At 25.5% G+C, this 25958-nt stretch overlaps 1 protein-coding gene across 3 annotated transcripts in view; it reads left to right on the top strand.

Annotated features, from left to right (window-relative positions):
• Positions 1–25958, top strand: part of LOC114122237 (leucine-rich repeat-containing protein 23-like) — a 38777-nt gene that overhangs the window by 619 nt on the left and 12200 nt on the right. For 2 of the 3 annotated variants that reach the window (XR_007605102.1, XM_050204103.1), the window contains exons 3-7: positions 86–234; positions 1071–1251; positions 1455–1533; positions 18420–18589; positions 18666–18802. Coding sequence is in view for 2 of the 3 variants with exons in the window: in XM_050204103.1 (XP_050060060.1) it covers positions 86–234; positions 1071–1251; positions 1455–1533; positions 18420–18589; positions 18666–18802 (716 nt within the window). In the remaining variant the exon portion in view is untranslated. Of the gene's footprint in view, positions 1–85; positions 235–1070; positions 1252–1454; positions 1534–18419; positions 18590–18665; positions 18803–21555; positions 22146–25958 lie in introns of those variants that run through there. The other variant, XM_027984840.2, reaches the window with a different exon arrangement.

Raw genomic sequence — 25958 nt, 5'->3', positions numbered from 1 at the left:
TATGATACAGCAGTCAAGCGCATTTCTATAAAAAAAAATTAATTGACTATATTAAGTTTTAAGGTAAATATCTTATACTTTTTAGTATGTCCAACGATCGAGATCTATTTTGGAAGAGGACGCATTTCCCGAAATCGTGTTAACCGCTGCCGAAGCCAGAAAATGTCTGAATCGCATCGGCCAAGTAGGATCGGGATTAATTTACGCCTTTGTTCAAATCGATATCGACCATAGGTGAGATACGCTATAAAATTATTGAGTTAATTAGTTATGGGTAAAAAAGAAAAGAACCTTGATGTAATCGAAACTCACAGTCGAAGATTTTCTACTTTAGATCTTAACTTAATTTTATTAGCGTAACAGCAATCTTTATCACCAAAGAGTACACTTGCATATTTATATCGTATAGGCGCTTATCTATATTTGATATACCTAAGTATCATACTACCCCGCGACTGTCTTAATTACTATCACCTTCATTAAATAATGTCCGCTCACCTATAAGTGGAGTTAGGAAGCTCTTTATGCTTTTAGGTAATATACTTATTAATTTAAAAATCAAAATTGAATAAATAAAATTATTTTAAAAAAAATCGAGGCGAGTAATATGAGTATGATTAGTATTCTATATTTCATGGACGATATATTATTAAATTGTATTTATTTTTATAAATTCCATAAAATATATTTAACTCGTTTCTTTGTTAATTAGTTTTAATATTAATTGAATTGTATTCATTTAAATAATGCATAATAAAGTTCGCGATAAAACAGAACCTGCAATTATTCAGTTACCCCACATTAGTTTAACAAACCCATAAAATATATTTGACATCACATATTTATAGAGATGTTGTGTTGAAAAAAATTCCGGATACACTTTGATGACACCCAATCCTATAATGTGTACCTGAATAATGCATAATAATAATATAATATTGTCTCGCTTTCTTTAAAACGAATAATAATAATATTATGCATTATACTATTACCTATATTGTATACAAGCATGTGGTGTTGTGAAATTTTAGGACAACGATAATGCTAAATACTTGTTTCAATAATTTTAGGAGTCTTACAAACATCGAGGAAATCATAAACTTTAAGTATTTATCTTTTATAAACGTGTCGCACAACAACTTGAGCTTGGACGCTTTGGACGTGCTCAGAGAGTTGGAATACGTGGTCGTGGTACGGGCCGATCACAATAACGTCGATTCCCTTTGTCTGTCTCCAATGCCGTATCTACAGGTATAAAATATAATATAATATTGTACGGAATAATCGACTCCTCCGTGGGAGGATAAAGTGTTATGACACGTATACTACCATTACCGACACCCTGACATATTCTTATCATTAATAATGTTTTTTTTTTCATTTTTTTATCTTAATAAATAACAATATAGTGTTGTATAATATTCCTTTTATTTATTGTTATTTTTTTTTTACAGGTTTTGACCCTAAACTCTAACAGAGTCTCGTCGCTTTCGGGTCTTAAGCAACCATCGCTAGAGTGTTTGGAACTGAACGGTAAGTGGGGTGTAATTTTTTTGTTCGTTCTACGCACCCTGTTTGATACTTACACGACTGTGTAAAATGTATATATAATATTATGTATATTTTTTTTTTCATTAGTATCATTATAAATTATAATACATATTTGTAAAGGGTAATTTATCAAGCCACAATCGTCGCCGTCGAACAACGGCCAAGTGTCGTGAATATTACATTTTCTTATTGTCCCTGTCCATTTTTCTCGGTGGACAATTTATTAGATGCATTCAATTATTGCCCCCGGTGTATATTGTATACGATATAATATATGCCATGCACTTATTTATCGGTTACTGCAAATTACAAACAGCATCGGTTTGTGCAATCCCATATTATACCAATACGACATTTTTTATTGCGTGTACAATATGTACACAATATCGTAATAATATAATTTCTTTTTCAAAACGATTGTAAGATGCTATATTTTTGTATACATTTTATTTCATTCCTAATATGAATCAATAATAATTGTACCCAAAAGTGTACATAATACATGTATAATATATATATATTCAGATCATTTTATCGTAACATACATAATATATTATATATTCTAACCACCAAGTTCTATGAGTTTATGACTAAGAACCGCGAATATTACAGTTAAATGCTCGATTTTCAAAGCCTTATTGTTAACTTTAATAAATTCTAAGATATTAATATACAAATGCGTTCGGCGATAGACAAAGTTCTCATTATATTTTATTAATAGATATCAAATTATAAATTTGCTTCAATGTTGTATTATTGTAGTATAAAAATCATTTAATAGATTTAGTCTGATTTAACATATTGAAAAAGTATATATTTTAAATTATCTATGAAAATAATGATATTAATAATAATCATGAAAAAATTTGAACATTATAGGTACATAACAAACATATGAAATATTATTATTATTAGTGCATTCTTATCATTTATTATATATAATAATGTAAAGTTCCAATAGGTACTTAATAAATTAATACCTATCATTTCTCGTTTGCAAGTTTTCGAATTATAATTAAATTGTATATTTTAGAATTCACTAGAACAATTTTTGTTAATCGGTTAATCAGTTGAATCTTAGATTTTATTGATTTAACTTATATGTCAATTGATTATACTAAATGTTAAAACTATAACATATATTATGTAATATGTATAAATTATACATAAATAAAATATACTTATTTAGTTAAATATAGTTGAAATTGGAAAAAATAGATGACGTAAGATCATGTACGAAGTCTTTCTTTTTTTGAACTATTATTAATTCTAATAATATTATACTATTATTAAACAAATGTATAGTTATAAACAATAATGTAAAATCTGATAGCAACACACCGCTAATACCTACTTAGAGTGCATATTATAAATTAATTTTCTAGCTACCAAAAATAAAATATTTTTATAATTTTGTTCACGTCTTTTTTCAATTCAAATAATTTATTTTTTGCAATTTTATTTATTTTTTGGCACAAAAATACAAACCAATATTACAAATCTTTTGCCGTCGGCAGGCGCCGAGGGAGTGATATTTTCTTGCTGGTACACACACTCGGTAACAAAACCGTTCATCTTTTAAATGTTTATTTTATGCGCAAACATCTTCTTTTTTGGAACAATATAAATTTTAAAAAACTTTAAAATGTCTATACATTTTACTTTAGTTTCCTATATTACAATATGAAAAATATACAATAAATATTGAAATTTAGTCGTTGTTGAAATAATTCAATGAACAATTAATACAATTAATAAAAAAAATAAATAAATAAAAAAAATGTTAAAATATTATATTATATTATTATTTTTTATTATATTTAAATATTAATTAAAAAAAAAAAAAAATAAAAAATATTTAAAAATCTAAATTAAATCCAATGTGATTTCTATTTGAATTTAACCAAATAATTGAAAAAATATTAAAATTATAGCACTAATTTTTATAATTTACATGTATTTATTACTCGTATACTTACATAAATATACCTAAGTATATAATTATTAATTTTCTAGAATATGAATAATTTAGTTTTGAACATTCATTAAAAAAAATAATCTATTTTTTATTTTGTATTGGTAAATTTCCTTGATACAGTCTGGTTTCCGCAATAACTCAATTATGTTGAAGGTACATAAAAAAAAATCGCTTTGAGATATTATTTATTATTAGAGATTTTTTAATCGATAATATTTATTTATACAACTTCAAAGGGGATAAAAATGAATTTAGGTTTCAAGTTTTTAGAATTATCAAGATTAAATTTTATCGTGACTCGACTGTATTTCATTTCTGATAGCTTACATTTATGATATCAACTCGCATTATTTAAACATAACCGTTTTGGTTTTGTCAAATTGTAAAAGGTTAATATTGAATTTGATCAGTCGATATATAATATCAAAATTTAATTAATGGTCATAATTCTTTTTTTTTTATCACGGATGTTAGTACTTTGAAACAGCTATAACATGATCGAACATCGAGTGTGATTTTATTCACTAGTTATTTTTTTTTTTTTTTATAGGTATGTATTGCATACACAAAATAATACATAATAGACTAAATTTGTCAATAATAATTTATTAAATGTTTTCTTTCAATTTAAAACTACTTCTATATATTTTGAAAAATATCACTAATAAACAGTAACCTGTATAGATCCGTTCATACACACCATACTCATTATTCGTATTATATTGTTATACGCACACGCATATAAGGTAAACGTTTATTACTATCGTCTAAGTATATATTATTATTACATCCGTATTCCATGTATGTGTATATATATTTATTATTTAAGTACGAGAGTGATGTATAATACGTATTCAAATACACATTCATCATAACGCTGTATTATAATATGCAGTGAATTATATCAAAAATTTCCCCAGTTCAGATATTATATTATATACTCTTTGTGGTTACGTTTATTATATCCTGCACCTTACGGATTCCATTTAAATGAACGTCATAAAGTATCCTGACATTCGTTTAACACAACGGCAACGGTGGCGGGTCGTTCGTATCCGCGTCAACTATACCTATATGCAGTAGATAATAATAATGATAATAACAATATTATGTGTTATTCTATTTTTGGAGGCATTTTCTCTCAGCCTCGATTAACCACAGGATGTATAGTATTAAAACCACAAAAAAATAATGTTAAAAAGAAAAGGGAAAAAAATACCACCGGCGCAAGACAGAAACACCACTCGAACGACGTAAAATACCGGAATAAAATAAAAACCAACTTGCGCGTTTAAATGATTAACACGTGACGCCAATTCTTTTGACCCCACCGGGTCTCCCTTTTGGGAAACGCGCAGCAGCAGTCGTATTATAGAAGACGCACATCGTCGTCATACCGGTGCAGCACGCACTGACAGGCAGCTGTCGGGTTATTCCGTCGTGTTTACGACGTGTAAAAAGTCGAAGGTCTCCGAAGAGTAAAAAAAAAAAGAAAAATTTAAACAAGACATAATATAGAGCTAGCAGATCTACCGCCACAATTGAACTAATGACTAACATGTTTAATGTATTATTTTATTTTTTTTTTTTTATGTAAACGCTTTATCCAACTATTATGTATATACATATACGAGTTACGTATTATATTTTTTTCCCGAGATTTGCAACGAAACTCGGAGTACATAAAAATAACCTAACCTATTATTATATTTACATATAAATATATAATAATGTAGGTAATACTAAATACTTTAAATACTTAATACTAATGCCAATTTATGCACAGCAAATGGACGATAAATGTGCAACATATTTCATGTTAAACGTACCTTAGTATGAGCTTAAGTTCGTCTTTTTTTTTAAAAAAAAAAAAAATCCAAATCTTGACTATTTGCATTTTGTATTAATATATTTTATACTTTTACTAAACGTATCTTGATTTCAGTAACTATTGTGAATATATTCAATTTTTCAAAGAAATGCATAATTTTATAACAGAATAAATTAAAATTTATATTTTAAATTATCAATTGTCTGCTTAATCCTTAAATTAACTTTAGTATAAGTTAGACATCCTTCTAAATTTATTTATTTATTTATTCATACAGACAAAATGTCCAATTTACAATATATTTGTATAAATAACAATCATAAAATATAATTTAAGATAAGCAGTCTAATAAAATATAGTGTAACAATATTAATATACACAATGTTTATTAAAATAATTGAATATTTCTAGAGGACATTAAAATATTAATTTGGTCGTTTGACGTATAATTTTTAGAAGAATGAGGAATATAAAATAAATTATTGTTGCGTTTGTAATGGTTATTATAAAACTAATGATTGGTGATTCACTGATTGAGGAATTCTGAGAAGATATTGGATAATATTTTTAGTATTTTTACTCCTCGCTACTACTAAGTAGGCATTATATACATATTTTTAATGTTAAATATTTTGATGATATTATGATTTCTTGATTTATAAAATTCGCAATAATATTCATAATATAATATAAAGTATATTATTATAATCCATTTATTTAATAATATAGTAACGTTATTTACAAATATATTATTTACAGCTTTTTTTTTAATGTAAAAATAAAATTATATATTAACAGATTTTTTGTGTTTTGCGTATTAAATAATTTGTACAAAACTATTTTAAATTAAAAGATAAAAGAATTATTTTTCTAAATAAAATAATTGCCAGAAAAATAACAATATGTTAATTTTGTTGTTTATAGCAAATTTATATCTATACATTTGGTTTTTTTTATTTTTGTAAAATTTAAATGAGGAACGCACGTCATTATATTATATTAACCGACGCGCGTGAAATAAATTCACTATTATAAATAACAGACCTAAACACAGTTCTGCCATTGACTTGACCGACCCAAATATTCCGTTTAAAAATATAATTATATATATATATATATATATATATATATATATATTATACCCGCCTTAAACGTATTACATCCAACCGAACTGTCCTAACTATTCCGGATACGTGGTAAGCTTTAATAATATTAACTAAATAACTAAATGTTGTATATTATAATAATATCGATGACGGCTTTAATATACGAGTATACAACACATTTTTATAAAATATTTTTTAATGATTTATACTATTCATCACTTTACATGATATATGGATAAGTATATTTAGTGTATGTTACATACAAAACATAATTACTGAAAATTACATTGTACTAAACTGCATATATCGAGTTTATTTCAAAGGATTTCGACGGTTATGCTGACACTCGTATTATATAACTATAGAATAGGTAATACATTATATTATTATATAAAAGTTACTTAATGACGATAAGCCATACAATATACATATTACAACATATTATTACCACGTACCACGCACACATACACTGCACATTCATATAGGTATATACACATTTTCACAACACTCAGGTCTAGGGGTGAAAACAACATTTATCTCCCGCGGGGAATACTTACTAGAATTAATGTTTTCGAATACTTTCAAAAGCGTCAGGTTCATTTTTCTTTTAAAACGTCAGAATTTTTCTACGGTGTTTTTTTTTTTTATTATTATTATTCATCTATACATATTATTATTTTTACGATTATTATTTTCCTTGTACAAGTCTCCGAAGGGGTTAAGCTTCCTGCAATGTCATTTATCAAATATATATATATATGTATATATATTGGGGGGTCGGTTCTTCGACATTTTTTTCATTTATTTATTTTTGTTGTAGTTTTTTTTTTTTTTGTATAATATAATAACACACTGCTCGATAACGATTACCTTTTATAATATTGTACGCATGTCGTATTTTTTTTTTCGTTTCTATACGATTATTGTCTAATATTTTGAGCTTATTCATGTACACTCTTATACCTACCTACCTACCTAAATACGTGCAAATTCAGACCGTTAACTGTTGGTCGAAGTACATATATAAACACATATATATATATATATATATTGTATAGATGGGTTATAACGATGACGAACAATAATGATTCGCCCTTTTTGGTGTATTTGCAGTTTCGAGTACGTGTTTATTGGGATCCGGGATTTACTCCTCCCCATCCTTCAAATCATCCCTTCGATCCTTACACAACCTTTGAACATCGTGTTTCAATATAGATTTCACAACGTTGGCTGTACAATACGTATACATATAATATAAAAGGTCAAATTTTTGTTTGTTCTTTCGTTTGTATAGGTAATATACGTATATAGAAGTTCTTACGATTTATATTCTCCAATCTCCGATGCTCACGTCCGTACTGATACAGTTAGTTTGTTCGTTATATTGACTTATATCCGAAATTTCTTAAAGCGTAACTTTTACAATTTTTAATTGAATATAGCACACAAAACTACACACGTACAAACAAGCGGGCGTAACTGGCAACTGGATAAAATCATGAGCTGTTTCGTTACAAACTATATGTGCTGAATGAAGAAAATAAAAAATATTATTGACTTATTGAAAAATTAAAATTTTCTATAATATTATACAAACGTATGTTATTTAAAATTTCGAGCAGTTACTTTTTCACTATAACAATAAATGGTATTATTTTTAAAAATAAAAATGAAGAACCAACAAATCTGCTGTATAACATAAATGAATTTAGGACATTCGGGGTAATTTAAAGATAAAACATTAAAAAATGTTAGCGCCAATACCGTAATTTAATATTTATCATTTTCAAGACTTTTAACATAACATAATCTAACTTCAGGATTTTAAATTGCAAAAGTTAATACAATTCGATATTTTAATAAATTCCAAAATATAATAATACACATCATGTATGAATGATAAATAATAATATAATATGATGTAACCGCAGTATGAACGATTAAATATTCAAACAAATTATGTTACTATGACTGAACACAGCAGTTGTTATAATTAATACATTTCAAGAGCACCTATACTAAGAAATAAACAAGATTTTATTTTCTAGAAAATATTTTATCACTAAAGGTTAGGAATTATTTGGCATTTCTAAATTTCTAATGTATTTTTATTTTATAGCCCCTGGACGGTTTTATTGAATAAATTGGAGTAGGTACTTACATATTATTTCTAATTATCAATTTTTATCAATTTAAAATACTTTTACATAGGATATTCTAAAATAAAAATTGTTGGTGGTAATCAGTACAGTGAATACAATACAATTTATTATAAAAATAATAAAATTAGCATCAATAAGAGCGTAGGGAAATCGCAACGAGGTTTATTTTTAACGATAAAAGTGCTATGCAAATGCATGCATTTTTTGTTCAACTATATAAATTATTCAGACTATTTAAACACATTTTTAAGCACGGAAGTCTGTTTTGTGTACATATTTTAAACGGCAAAAGTGATTAATATTTAGTCAAGAAAACCCCTTTATAATTCGACGAACCGCGATTAGATGTGCTGGGATTCCGTTGCGATTAAATTTCGGTAGATAGGTCGCATACGCATAATAGTCCTTCGTTTATAATCAATCACTTGCAGGACCGAAGTTTTGGGAACGTCTTTACCTCCTAAAAAAATAAGAGCACCTGGCGTCATGAACCCGTTTTTCTCGAATATAAAGATCCGAGCTATACACATACACACACAATACCATCAATCATCAATAATCGTCACCGCGAACGGCTTCTACGCGGCGGAGTACTGTTTTTGTAATAATGCAACTAGGTATATAGTTTACTTAAAATGTCTCATAAATTCGCGCTACCCGTCTACATAATATATATATATTATCTCAAATTCTCTCTCTCTCGACTGTTCCTCCGAGTAGGTAACTACACATCATTATCTGCCGGACTGGAAATATCGACGACCCGCGGTAGGGACCTAACCCATTCACTCGGTGTATTATATGTAACACTGCAGGGACAGTCGTACGTGCACCGTTTACACCGGTAACAATAATAATAACATCCACTAATGATGCTAATGCTATGTATAATGTAACGTGCAAATGGCATGCATTCGAACCGTCGACGAGTATTTGATAGGTTATATTTTTATGTTGTAAGCATCATGACGTACAATGGTGTTTTAACAATAAATTTGATGCACACACGACCGTGTTTCGCACATTATATATAGATGCGTTTGTGGGATCTAAAATAATAATGATAAAATATTATTATTATTATATATATATGTATATATAAAGCGTGACGGACGTGTTTTTCATTAATTATCATTATGGCCCGGTGCGTATAATATAATATGTGATAATATATATTATATATTATTCATAATATACCTAATGAATCCGATCCGATCCGGGTCAGTCCCGCGGAAACGATCGGTTATCGATTAATTAAAATATAATATTATATTCGCCAACTATATACGTGCGTAGACGCGATTTAGGGCCGAGCGGGATTCTTCGTCCAGGTGTACAGTAATAATATATATATATATAGTTATGATATGGCTGATTCGCGGCGTGTTTCTGACGGCCGGCGTCATTATAATATAACATTGCTCTCGGTGGTTAAGAAATTTCCGTTTCACCCCTTCGCCGGCAGACGACGGCGGCAATAGCAATAATATAATAGTATAATATAATAATATATTATATTACACAATAGGTAGGTACGCGAGTATTCGAATCTCCTCTCGTGCGACATTAAACAATTCAATGAACGCCGGCAGAAATTACGACGGTTTTAATTTTCTTTTTTTATTAGTTTTCAACAAACGTTTTAAGCTATTATAATATTATTATACACAGGAATCGTGCTATTTTACCACAAATATCGTAAGATCGGTTGGGTAAATGTTTGCAGAGCATTAACGCGTTTTAATGATACAAATATTATACGCGTATTATAAATAGTACCATGTTATTTAAGTATACATTATTATGCAGAATTACGTAACCTATAAAATAAAATAATTTACACTTTTGAAAAATATGTAACACACATAGATTAATTTGTACAAATATTTTGCTTAGGATTGTGAAATTAAAAAAAAAAAAAAAATGGATATTGTAAAAAAAAAATATTAAAAATTAGATTATTTTGCAAAAAGTACAGTGTCATAATATTTATTATATAAAATCATTTTTTTTTTTTTAAAGCAAAATTTTATCGTGATTATGATTAATGAGTGTTGTGTGTGAAAAAAAAACCCCAACATATAAATTTAAGAATAAACTAAATTTTCTTATGTTCATACTACTTGACATCACATGGTTTACGCATTACAGATTTGCATAGATTTATTTAGTTTTTGGTTGAATAAGATAATTTTGTAAAACTTACACTTTTATTTTATAATCGGCAACGTTTTATGAAAATATATTATATTATTTCCGATTTCGTAATGTACGTTAACTTACCAGTAAAAATAATGTAGGTACGTATACTAAATAATATTATGATTATCTCGTATTATTTAAATTATAATAATTTATCGGAATAAATATAGTATGCTAAACTAATATAAAAACGAGTTTCCTCAAGCCGTTGGTCACGAAACGTTATTATAATATATTGATGTATTCAAGGGATACCCGCCTATTTTTTTCTTAAAATTTTACGATCACCCCAATATAAAAAATAATTAAATATTTATTTTACAATAATAATTATATTATTAATATTATGATCAATATCGACCCCGTCGGAATATCGTTGTACACAAAAAAAACACCAAACGAGGTTTGAATAGGTATTTAAATTTTGTTAATTTATCAAATTAAAACTAGAACTCTGAAATACCGAATCATGCTGAAAATATAAAACTCGCAATGGTGTACAAGCCGATATTATCAATTAGATCAAATCTCATACAGTATACAATAAACCTATAACATATTATATACCTATTATGTTTATAAACAGTTATTTACATGATTAATTAAAATTTACTTCTTTTATTTTATGAAAATTACACGCACGCGTACGTGTGCAGAACACCTAAATTAACCGAGTTTTAATGAAAATAAATTGAACAAGTCAGCAACAACAAAATATAATGAAAAGTTAAAAAATGATTATGTAAAAATTGAATTTGGTGAGATTAAAATTGAGCTTCTTTAATATTATATAACAAAATATATAGTATTCGTAGACGAAATGAAATGATTTTTTTTTTTTTTTTTGATATAACCTACCTAGCTATATGCTTCTTAATCGGACTCGATAAAAATATAATTGTTTTTTTTTTTAACATTATATAGCATACGATCCATGTCGTAAACGACAATGTCATAAAATATAATTATCGTCAAAACATTCTGGTAAGAAAATATTATGTCAAATACATTAATATGCACAAACCGTTACAATAATGCAAACGTAAAGTAAAAATGATTATGAAAATCGAAAAAAAATATGAACGTGAACGTTGTGTAATGATTGAATTTTATATAAAGTAAAACGTCATCATGCGTACAGATATCCTTCGATAGGACAATATATTTTGAATGATTTGATTACAATAATAAATCGTTATCTGTCAATCCTTCCGAGAAAACGAAAAACAAATTAGATAATATGATACACGCGCATAGACGATACGGATAATAAATCGTTTTAGTCAAATATTTACAAATATATTCATACAAATCGACTAACTGTATAGTTGTAGCATAGTAGTGTAAAAGCTTCTAAATATTATATAGTCTATAGGTTTATGTACGTTATAAAAAAAAATAAAATACTACATTATAATATAATAATAAATTCAGAATTTCATGACATTCGCCCGTTTTTCATTCACATCTATAATAGTAGTTATTATTATTAAAATACATATTCACATTAGTCAAAAGAGTCTAAATGTGTCTTGTAAAACTTTTGTCTCTGAAAAATTACATTTTTTTTTTCACATGCTCATCTTAGTAATTGAAGCACGATAACAGCGACGATTAGAATTTATTAATTATTAGTTTACCTATTTAACATTCCGAGAGAATATATTTTTATTATTATTGTGTGCAATAAGAAAACATTTTACAAAATTCGCATATTAAAGTGGTGCGTTCACAAGATTTTTGAGAATCAAAACGGCCAATGAAAATGTCTAAGTTTTGAACACCGTTAAACCGAATATTAAATAACAAATTAATCAAAATTCGAATCATATTATATAGAATTGGCATTTTTAACAGGCAACGAAGTGCACGGGGTCAGCTATAAAATATAAAAGTATAAATGAATTGTAGGTAGTTGTAATTATTTCCACAAAATTTGTTTAGCCCAATAATTTTTATAATATTAAAATGCCTAGTAGATTTCCAAACAAAATCAAATACTTTAAATAGGTGCTGAGTTGAATTTGTTCATAGAATATCAGGAAAGGTTACAACATTTTTATATTAAGTACATATAATTTTGTAAACAAGTAAAAATTATGTTTCTTGGTACTTCAAAAAAATTACTCCTGACGATGACGGTTACGTGTTATGAAACTACATATTTTCTTTCATCTCGGATGAAAGCATTTTAAACCTACAATAGGTCGTACGTATTAGAGACTTTTTTATTTTCAAACTACCGTGTTCTGATAAGCCAACTCATCAAACACTAGGTGGATGACAATTACATCCTAATCTCATTATTAACTAGAATAAACAACATTAGCTTTGTATTAATTTAAAACTTTTCATTTTATTTCTTATATTCCCACATAATATTATACATAATTATTATATAATATATTATATTATGTATAGCAGAGGCTACCATATGACATGATAATTCATAGTTTGTAACATTAGAACTATACGGTTTTCCTTTTTAACTCACTATTTCCCCTTATTTTCTCCGGATAATATTATTCTTAAAAAAAGTGAAAAATATTATAATATGACGTGTATAATATGTACCTACTACTTTAAATTATTTTAAAAGATGACGAATTCGATAACCATATGGTAGGGCACTAGCGCCGTTCCATTTATAGATAAATATGATATATTATACAAATTATTCATAAACACTCTTATTAATCTTTTACAGCATAGGGAAAAGTTTTTATTTAAATATTAATTTAGCATAAATCTCCACTTGTTTCTACTAAATCCTCTAAAAAAATTAATATTATTTTTACTTGAAATTATTTTCTGACTACATTTTTTCACTTTTACAGTAATAATTATATTAATTTATAAAATAAATAATACATTTTATTCTTCTTACCATATTATACTGTTTAATTATTGTAATATTATATAGGTATAAAAAAAAAACAAAGATGGAGATCTCTAAATATTATAAATATTATATCATTTATATATTTTTTTAAATAAACATTTTTATTATTATGTAAAATATCTTATTTACCTAGCTATTATTATCAACTATACTTTTTATTTAATATTGTATATTGTTTACTAAACGTACAGTTTCAATCGATTTATTCTTTATGACAGAAATCTCTATCATGGTGGCATTGATAGACGAGCACTGGATATAGACTGTAAAAGGCTGTAAAGATTACAGAATTTCTATTTGTATTTCTTGTAATTTGTTGTTGACCAAACCTAACCTTTAACATTTGATAAGTTCATGGAAAAACAAACAATTATTGAAGCCAAAATTTCAAACTCAACAACTTATTTACTTTTAATAATTATCATTCCAAGTTTACGTTTGATCTTATAAAATATATTATATGACGTATCTTTAAGTAATATCTTAGTTATTTGATTTTAATTAAATAGTAGATACCAAATTGTACTTAGAATAACAGAAAAATTGCTTTTGGCTATTATAATTGTAAATCATGATACTGGTTTAAATTTATTTAATTAATGGTAGATTATCAGCGATAATTTTGAAATTATATTACATTGTATTTTAAAATATATCGTTCAAATAAGTAATATTGTCACAACGGATCATAACTATAATTATTAATCAAAATGATTATTTTCATCAGTAATTAGTTTCTGATGAATAGCTCAGTGTATAGAAAGCCTTAGTATTGTAAAATTAAACATTTTTTTACAATCACATAATATTAACATAATTATATTGTATAATATAATATATACAACGCTATCTACCAGTGACAACGTGTAAGCATATGAACTAAAAAATTACGGTAACCAAATATTATTGCAGTGTACAATGTTGAATGTACATAGTATTATGTTTATGTCATTATTTATTTTATAAAACATTCCATATAATGCTATTTCGATTTTACTTTTATTTATGTTGACTGAAATGATACCTAATACAATTTTTTTTTCAATCCAACGACTAAAACGATCTATACATGTATGTATAATTAACAATGAATAAAACTTTACTTTTTTAAAATGTCCATAATAATAAAGATAAATTAATTAAAATGTAAAATATGTAAATGTAACATAATGTAAAACCTTAAATGTCTATTAATAATAATTAAGGCACTATAACGAATGGCCCTTGCTGCCGAGTTGTATAATTAAAGATCAATAAAAATAATAAAAGATAAATTATTATTATTCATAATATTAATTTTTTATTGTATTTTTATTATTTTTATTTTATTTGAAATACACACTTAAAATCTTTGCACAAAATAAATATACAATAATACCAAATAGGTTCATAAGATGAGAAAGACTTGGAAGACTGAGAGTAGGGAAACGATCCAGTGATAGGATGACCGTTAATAATAATATATTTAGGACAATATTATCCTTGTAGTAAAATGTCTTACATTTTACGCGGCGATTTGTTTGTCAAGTATTATGACCTATGTAACCTATATCCTATAGGTATTTCCCTTACAGGCTAAACGTACATTTTGTTTAAAACGGGAAAATCCTTTGACATGTGTCCGAATTTGTGAAAATCGAATGTAATCGTTAAAGGTTTATAATAATAAAAACATAAAAGATAAAACTAATACAAAAGTCAATGGAAAGATTTATCGATTTTTTAGAGCCGTTTCTATTTTACTATATAACTATATTTGAATAATAATAAAATATCAAAACGTTAACATTTATACCTAGTTCATAAAATATTGTATAATAATACGTTGATTTGGCTTAAAATAATACAATCATTTATTTGGTTTAAAATAATTTCATAATCATTTATTTATTGGTTACCTAAACATAATCATTTTGTATTATATTTTTATATCATTGTATGTTATAGTGTTGTATAGCTTTTAACTTTTAAATAGTTGCTATAATATTGCTTTATATTTTGTTATTACTTAAATAATATACTTTTTAAACTTTTGTATGCTATGAATTAAATATTTTAATAAATTGCATTTTCATATGAAAATGTTAAGCATTTTTCATGTATCACGAAAGAGAATAACAAGTAGTAGGTAGATATTAAAAAATCATTACTATACCTATTGCTTATAAAAAGAAAATTCAATTTGTTTTCTAAAGCTTTACAAATATCTTACAAACTATAGTAATATTTATTTTAACAATTTTACTATAAAATATAAAGTATTTTTTAACGAATAGGTGCTTACCTATTTTTATGTTATTGTTATGTATTTATATATTAACGTGAACATGTCTTCCAGACACTTTTCATATAATATGTATTTTGATTAAACTCGTAACAATAAATATATCTACATTCTACATTATTGAACAACTTACTATTTGATTCGTTATATTGCTTAAAATATTTCTAAAACCTAAATAAAGCATACCTTAATTAATATAAGAGTTAGGAGATCGTCTAAATATACATGACTTCCAGTATTCTAGTGGTTAACCTAACCTAATGGCTGACTATTAAATATTAATACAATTTTAAAACGTAAATATCCATAATATATTCATAAGTCACAATAAATCTATCGATATAATTTTTATTGAAAACAGTCCAGTAATTTTTAAGTCTATAGAAGATTAACAAACAAATATTCACTTTTATACTTTTAAATAATATACTTAAAATGTGATCTATGTTATAAAAATAGCCTCATAAAAAAATATTAAAAAAAACTTTGAAGAACTTGTTTTGAATTTATAAAATAAATATATAATAATAGTTAATACCAGAGTTTTGTCATTTAGTTTTGACCAATTATGTACTTTTTTTACAATTTAAACAAAAGCTCTTTTTACATGTTTTTGAAAATAATGGGACTTCGTCAATTTGTTTACTTTTTTTATTCTTTAATTTAAAAATGTAACTACTGATATTAAATCGTTAATAATTAATATCAGAAAATATAAACAAATGTAGTAAATTAAAATTAAAAATACAGTGTACATAGCTTAATATATTGAAATAATAATGTTAGCAAAAACAAAACAAAAGTATATTACCAGACAATAGCCAAGTGGCTAAGGATTACTTTCAATTAAAAAAATTAAGTTTGCATATTTTAAGGAAACAAATTTCTATACTAATTTTATTATTTAGTATTATATAAGAATAAAACTAGTCTAACGCACGCATACCAAATATAACTATATTTCTTACTAGTACATAAATATTAGTTATATCATCTATTTAAATAAATTTATATTACTCAAGTGTTGTAAAAATACTTAGACTTTAAAAATCATTAAATAGTGTACTGCAGTTATTTTTGAAACAAATAAATTCAATATACCAACATTTTACTTGAGATAAAGAAGTAGGTATAATGTCTATTTAAATATATTATTACTATATATATATTTGAACTCAAAAAGATTTTAATGTAATTTAAATCATTTTATCAAAATTAAAGTTGACGAGTATTAAAATTGAACCAATATAAAATAGCTGTGAATAATGCATATGTGTATAAGAAAAAAAATTATAGTTGATATGATCAGCTTAATTGGTTTTTGATTGATGTTTAAGCGAATTAGTCACTTTCCATTATAACACTACGAAATAGTTTCAGAATTTTTTTGGGATTATTTTGTTCAAACCATTATTGATTTGTGTGTGTGTGTCTTTTTTTTAATGGCACGATATAAAATATGGGCCATATCGGGTGATGCCCATCCATTATAAAAATATATTTTTAAAATAAAAACAATAGTATGAACAAAACCAGTGATAACAAAATATAAATTACTTTGTCTACATGACCCTACCGATGACACGGAACATTTAAAATATATTCCAGACTGATATCTTTTTACTAGGTGTCAATGTTTTTATTAGAGTCTAGACTCTAGATTGCATAAAATAATTGGTGTATTTCAAAATGTTCACTGTTTTAACCAGTATTTTCAAATCTATAATTAATAAAAAAATAAAAATAATGTTCAACTTCTTGAGAACGCTTTAGAATTGGTGCTATAATAGCAGTGGCCACACAAAATAAATAAATAAATCTCTCAAGTATAACAATAATTATTAATTAAATGATATTATAAACTTTTCCCTTGCTTAATTTTTATCGAAAATTTTTTCCTCTTGTTTATTACAATTTCCTCCAAAAATTATTTATGTAATGTAAAATATGTAATTTGTAGGATATAATCAATTATAGATGTACTGAATGAAAACTTTTTTAGTAATTTACTGCTTCAATAATTAAAAGTTGAAAATTAAAAATCACAAAACCATGTAGTTAAGGCAAAACTCTACTGTCCACTATTAGATAGGTACGCTATAAATTTGACTATTTGTAAAAAGTTGATAACACTTCTTTGAAAATAAAATAAAAAATACAAAACTTGGCTATTAATCTTGTCAAGTAATTTCATTTATGGAATGCCTATATGCTATCGACATGTTTTTTTTATACTTTTACGTAATAATTTCGAATAATATATTATTCTACTCACATTTTTAAAAATAAAAAATAAATTAGTAGATAATATATTCTATTATAATATTAATTGTTAATAATGTGATAGTTATGTATTGTATTCTGATCCTATCATAGTAATAAGCTTACGTTTAAATATTTCAGACAACAACATTTCGTCTCTGTTCCAAGTATCAAGCCGAAAGTATAATAAAAACTATTGCAATGAAGAAATTGCTTGTCCAAACCTTTCCACATTGGCATTGTCCAGAAATGCTTTGGATACAGTCGAAGAATTTGTGATTTTATCCAATCAATTACGCATATTATATTTGGTATTTTGATTGAAAATTCATATCATATTGGTATGCACTAATATGAAGCATGTTTTTGTTGTAATAATGTCTTCAGAGCTACAACAAAATTACCAAGTTAAATGGATTAGGTGATTTGCAAAATTTATCTCGCTTACACTTGCGAGGAAATCAAATATCGGACTTGGATGGTTTTACTGATAATTTGAAGTATTTGTCGTACTTAAACTTGAGGTAAGATTGTACAATACATTCCATAAAACTAGTAATTGTAAATTATGATTCAATTATTTTTTTACTATAAACAAATTAAATAATGCATTTAGATAAATGTAATACAAAGCCTAAAAAAAATGTGTTATATCTAAATAATATAATATTGTGTACTAAATACTAATGCAATTAGAAATTTGTTTAAATATATTAAATTACACCTATTCATTTAAATAAATACATACAATTCATTACATTTAAAAATATATATTTTTTGTATTAAACGGTTTATAGTATTATAAATATCAGTCGTTCATTTAACGTTTAAAATAAAATTCCAAACAATTTGAATCCTCTAAGCAGTAATATTTCACATTTGCTAACGCGTATAACAATAAATTGGGTGCTTTTAATCGAATTATATGTACAATAGATAAATATATAGAATATTAGAATGCATCTTGATTACATAAAGGAATGTAATACGATAAAAACTGTTTAATTTTATTGTTTTTAGTTCGATCAATTTAAAAATAAACTCTAGTTTTACTTTAAAATAAAAATTCAATTTAAAAAATCATTGAAATACAATTACTGCGATTGGTAAGAACAACAAATCGTTACATAAAAAAAAACAATTAAATAAAACAAATGACGTAGAAAACCGTTAACTTTTTTAACGAAAAAACATTTCTATTAGTTCTTCATCATCAGTTTTCAGGTGTCTCCCAATATTATTTATCCAAAGGTTATATAAATAATCAAATTGTTTTTCATTCAATATGTGTATTTGTTTTGGTTTGAATTAGAGTTTTAAAAATATCCATTGGTCCATTTTTAAAATATATATGACGTAATGATATAGAATCTGCGTAGGAAAATATTATAAGTAGTGTTATAAAAATTAAATTAATTACTTTTACTAACTTTTCAAATGAAATATAATATTATTATGTTAATACTTCTAGGATATAGTTTATAAACGTATTATATACTTGTTTATACTTATTATACTTACTTTATTGGAAACTATAAACTAATTTATTCTAAACAGCTTTAAAACGACGTGATATAAAAACAAATTCATTTTCACTCACCGAATACATAATAAAATTGCGTTTATTTTACAAAGATGAATGTTTTTTTATCTGTGAGCCAGACACTGAAAAAATTCTTTGAAAATGGTTTCAAGTAACAAATTAGTTCTAATTGGAACTCTTAGGAGATCAAATAAAAAATGTACATACAGTGCATCTTCTTAGATGATTATTCTTATAATCAGGGAAAAACAAAACAAAAATTAAAGAACTTTTGACAAAATAAATAGTACTTTTTTTTCTTGTTGTTGTTGTACCTCAAAAAGAAAAAACAAGGTGGGAAAGTAGGTATCGCTCTACTGTAGAGTAGGTAACGAGTGAGTCATTGTAATGGATGTGTTAAATTTGAAATCAATGATATATCATTGTATACGAAAAACGATTTTGAGCTGAGATGGTCTTTTTTTCTACTGCTTGTCGTGTACACATAAAAAAAAAGTTAGGCAATTGGGTACCACTCTGCTATACGGTAGGTGTCGAGTAGGTCCTGTGATGGATGTGTTAAATTTGAATTCAATGATACATCATTGTATACATAAAAAAAAACGGTTCTGAACGGAGACGGTCTATCACCTTATATCACTAAGTATATTCTGTGTTATGTTTTCTGATATTGCTAATAGGTAAACTAATTTGTTTTACTATTTGATAAAACAGTTAGTTGAATTAATTTTTGACGAATACATTACATTTGATAGTGTATCATCGTGTATATAATAAAATATAATAATTTAGGCTTAAATAAAATAATGATTAGCGTTATTCATAGTTCAAACATGTCGTTTCGTCCAAATATAATCATAAAATAATTAGGTATAAAATAAAATTATGCTTACTTATATATATTTTTAGATTTTTTTCATTTTAATTTGAACTATTCATGAAGCAATGTTGTATTTAAATATTCAACCTTGGAAATAAAAAAAATGTACATTTTTTTTTTCTTTAACTGTAAGACAATTTCAAAATGTTCGTGATATTGACAAATATAGATAATTATGTATAAATACGTTGTTATTGATTTAAAGAATTTCTAAAATACATAGTTGATTTTTTTTCTTATAACTTTGCAATTCTTTAAAATTATAAACATTTTAAAATGATTTGCAGCTGAAAATGTATGAAATGTTTAGTTTAAATATGTTTTTTAAAAGTAAAATATAATGATCCTTATAAATATAAATCTTAGTTAACTCAAACATTTTTAAAATGTATAAGCACAATTTTGTTTTTATATTAAGTTCTAATTTTTGACAAAATCAAAAATACAATACTATTTTTGCTATTTTATTGTTAATAAAAGTGTGTTGTTAAAATAAATGTTTAGAACTTGCAACTTTTTAAAATAGGCATACAAGTTTGTTAATCGTTATAAGGTTCTACAATTATTAAGTGTATTAATCCCCAAAATCAATGACAATGCAAAACAATGATGATAAACGGTATACGAGTAAATACAATATATTTTATTGTAATTCATATCATTGAATTGAAATTGAGTACAGTATATTTATTTCAATAATTTTCAATAACAATGACTAAGAACAGTCGTCTATTAATATTATTACAGGAGGCGTTTACTTATTTTCTCAATTTTTTTATTTTTCACTTTTTTGTCCAGTATTTATATTTATAAATTATGGTCTTCTATATTATCATTATTATTATTAATTTTAGAGAAAATCGCTTAAGCGACGTAGAAGAGCTCAACAAATTGGTGTGTCTGAAATCATTAAAAACGTTGGTGGTGTCGGATAACAATTTCAGCAACATTTCGATCAGATCGAAGGTTCTAAAGTTGTTACCATGGCTGGAGAGAATTGATAAGGGAACGGTTAGCAAAGCTGAGTATGAATCGGAAAAAATCGATGAAAATGAAGATCAGGAGGACGAGGAAGAAGAATGAGAAAATCAGAAAGAAGAATAGTTATATTATGTTATGATATTATAGTGATGAGAAATATTTCAGATAATTTATTATCATTTCAACTGTACTTACATGATATTGGATTATATGGGTACACTGGGAACATTAAAAGTTTAGAGAGTCAATATACCAAATTAACCTACATAATGTAGAATACATAATATTTATATATTTATCTACCTTCATTACAGGGTAATTATTTTATACCAAAATAATGGTACCCTGGTCAGGTCGTAAAGTTTATATGTTGACTGAGGTTTCGGCTAATTGCACCGTAGCTGTCACGGTGTTACATATTAAAAAATATGTAAATACAAATTGTATTTAAAACTTCTTAAAAACGATTTTCTTTCTTTATTGATTAAAAATTAAACAACAATTTTCAAAACTAAAATGTGTGTATACTATTTATTAACAACCGCGTTATATTATTACCCAACATACATGGGTAGTTACGAAAGAACGACATATTATATTATTATCTTATTATTTATGAGTTATAAAGATACACTATAAAATAATAATACACATACCTATCTGTTCTTTTAATAGAATAATTCTTATTATTTTTAAATCGATTAATGTTTTTTAAAGTATTTTTCTTATGTAATTTATAGTTGAAATAACACAACATTAAAAAAATAAAATGATAATTTTTTATATTTTTCATCGTTATAATTTTTGATGTTTCTTACATTTTTTAAAAAAAAGCAAACATTTTCAGTTTTATATTATAAAGCAAAATACATTTTGAAGTATTCCATTACATAAAAAATCAAAATTTGAATGAATATATTTTATGAGTTATATTAAGTATTTAAAGTTTGGGTGATCGAATCAGATTGATACGAAGATAACCCTCAATATGTTGTTTACTAATCTGATCATCTAAACATAAAATACAGTTTTAAACTCATAAAATACTCGTAAAAAATTCGGATTTTATTCAGGCTGCATCAAAATCTTATGCCTAACAAGTCATCTTCGAAATCTAGTTTAGTTTGGAATAGAAATATCGAGTATAATGCTATTAAAGAATCATTTCGTAAACAACAATCGTGTATACATTGAATCAGTCTAACAAAACTTTTAATTTATTTTTTACAACAATAAGACTTAAGTTAAGCATACCTACTTAATTACTTATGTAAAATGTATAAGTTAGGTAATAATTTTTATCACTTTATCTCTTATGTATTCATTGTTGTATATTGGTATCATATTTATTTTTATTTATACTTTTAATTTTTTAGTTATTACAAAAAATTTACAAAAAAAAAATAGAAAATGATACATACCTAAAATCAAAATCGTCAACTCCGTGTTATTATAAATAATTGAATAATAGAGGTCACTTCAAAAATGCACAAGAAGAAATAGTTCATTATTTTAATTTTTATGAATTAAAAACAAATTTTTTTTTAATTATCAATGAAAAAAATGTAATGATAAAAAGATTTTTATTAGTCATTTATAGGTTGTTTTGAAAAAAAAATTAGGGTTGCATATTAAATTATTACTACCTATTTATGTTATTTTATGTAAATGAGGGCCCTTCGCTTATTGTGTTACGATATTATAATATTATAATACATAGTACCTATGATGTTCTGTTTTGTATCATTCTGTTCTTCTGTCTGTCTATCTTTAGTTATATAGGTGAACATCTGTGTCACTCACGTAGTCTATTGCAGTGACAATAGAATGACGATTGCTACTTTATAAATGGTTTAATCTAAAAGGCATGTCGGGTCACCTTCTCATTTAATGACATATCAATTCCTGCTTTTGATTTCTATTATCTAATTATCTTACAATATTTTAGATGCTTTTGTACTTTTGTATCCTAGAATAGTAAAATATTTTGAGAAATATTGGAAACTATTGAACCAAATGACATAAAATATTACACGCATATTCCTCGAAACTAGGAAGTATTCTATGTTTTGTTTTTCAACTTTTATAGTTTTTTTATGTAGTGATTCATACATAAATTATGTTTTGGCTCACAAAAATTGAATAATAATTTTTTATTTATTAATAACATAAATTTAATTTAATTTTTTTTAAATAAGTATTATGTTTAATAAATTGTTTGTCATTCAAATGTACAACAAAAGATTATAATATTCACAGTGTCCGTATATATTTGTAACTTAAGAAACTACTTGACCTGCAATTTTAAGTTTCAGGGATTGTTCTTAAAGATATGAGAAAAGTTTAGAGAGTATTTGAACTGCGTTCAAAAATATACCGAGTGTGAAGTGATCTATCCAATCCATCACAAGTGGATTTTTCCTAACTCAGTCGAATTAGTTCACAAAGCGAAGTACACTGATACCGATTTTCCCATGAACTGAAGTACACTAAAACAGAGATACCCAAAATATATAGCACTGTATTCAACATTTGTTGATTTTTTGCCAGCCACTAATATATAACTATAAAAAAACCAGCTAAATAAACAAATAAGTAGAATAAAGACAATAATATTTCAGTAGGTATTATTTAAAATAATATAATAATTAAAAATATATACATTTGTTTGTATAAATAAATAATAATTTTAATTAAAGTTTACTTTATTTAAATTTTGTTATGTTTCACTATCAAATAGTGGTTACAATTATATATATATATATATATATATTTGCAATAATTTTCAATACAGCCAATTAACTGCCTCACAGGTTTAACGTATCCGTCAGGCAACCACAGCGTTTAGTTGATGTTATTAATCTATTACGTAATCGTGTAATACATAACACAACACAACAGTATAACACTTCATTAAATCGTAAATTTCTAAAAATCATATTTATGTTAATCCTGGAAAAACGAAAATTCATTGCAATCCAAATTATTTTAAAGAACTTAAGACAATCCATGTATACGTTTTTTTCTAAACAACAATATACGTTTAAAATCATTATCAAAACAAAGTGGATATGAAGCTCACCTGAAACAACATTGAGCATTGAGAAAAAATCATGAATTGATTAATAGTCTGACCTGTGTCTTATAGGAAAGGTACCTACACCAATCAAATTATGACATAAATAAACGAAATATATTTTCGAAATTCTTCTTACAAAAATTTAAAAAAGACTATGACAAGACATAGAAATACAAGCAGGATATTATTATAAATATGGATTAATTCGTCGTATTTTATATTTCATGTTGGATATTACTATTGTTATTATTTTAATGTGGTTATCGTAATTTGTTTATCTATTACTTCATATCTACTAACTTCATATATACTCACTATAAGGTAATCAAAAGCTATCAATTTGCTCACTTATATTTTCGAGAGTGATTTACCCATTTGTAACTGCGACGTTTGGTCTGTACACTACTGGTGTACATTCAACCACTACGACAGAGGTTGTTTGGCGTAGAAAGGGATTTACGAGGTGGTCAACATTACACGCTGAAATTGGCATGGGGTAAACGACGGGGATTTATAATATCATAGCATCGTTTCTTATAGAATAGTAAACAACGGTTTATGCCAACATCCATTTATATATCAGTGATCGTGCATAAAACATGATTTACGCGTGTGCTCAAATCATACATATTTTAGAGAATCTCCACACACGATTATTTCAGTAGTAAGTAAAATATTTTTCCTAGCTATAGAAACGACTCGATAACGTACTGCTAACAAGTGTTTTTTTTTTTAACTCGCCTAGGTTAACTAACAGTTACTAAAGACCAAACTCAAGTAAATTAACAATGACTCATTCCAACGAATAACACTGGAAGTGTGTTATATAATATAATACTACCTAAATTGATTTCATACGAGAGAAACATAAAATATAAACATAAACGTTTATCTACTTTTATATTAGAAATACTTATAGCTTAGGGATTATTACTATACATTATACAATTATATCATTATTTCAAAAGCGTTAGCTATGTAAATAGAATTTATTTGTCTATATAGTATACAATAATGGTAAATAGTTTCTAAATTTGATAAGTTAATAAAACACGAGAAATCTGTAAAAAAAAAAAAATAATAATAAATAAGGGTTATTAGACTTAACTTGATCTTGGAATATGACTTTCAACAACGACGAAAAATATAAAAGCTAATCTAATATTTCGTAAAAGTTTTGGTAATTATTAAACTGCT

This window comes from Aphis gossypii, chromosome 3 (genome assembly GCF_020184175.1).
Source record: "Aphis gossypii isolate Hap1 chromosome 3, ASM2018417v2, whole genome shotgun sequence".
NCBI classification, from domain to species: domain Eukaryota; kingdom Metazoa; phylum Arthropoda; class Insecta; order Hemiptera; family Aphididae; genus Aphis; species Aphis gossypii.
The sequence above is the reverse complement of the archived record's forward strand: the minus strand, read 5'-3'. Positions and strand labels throughout refer to the sequence as shown.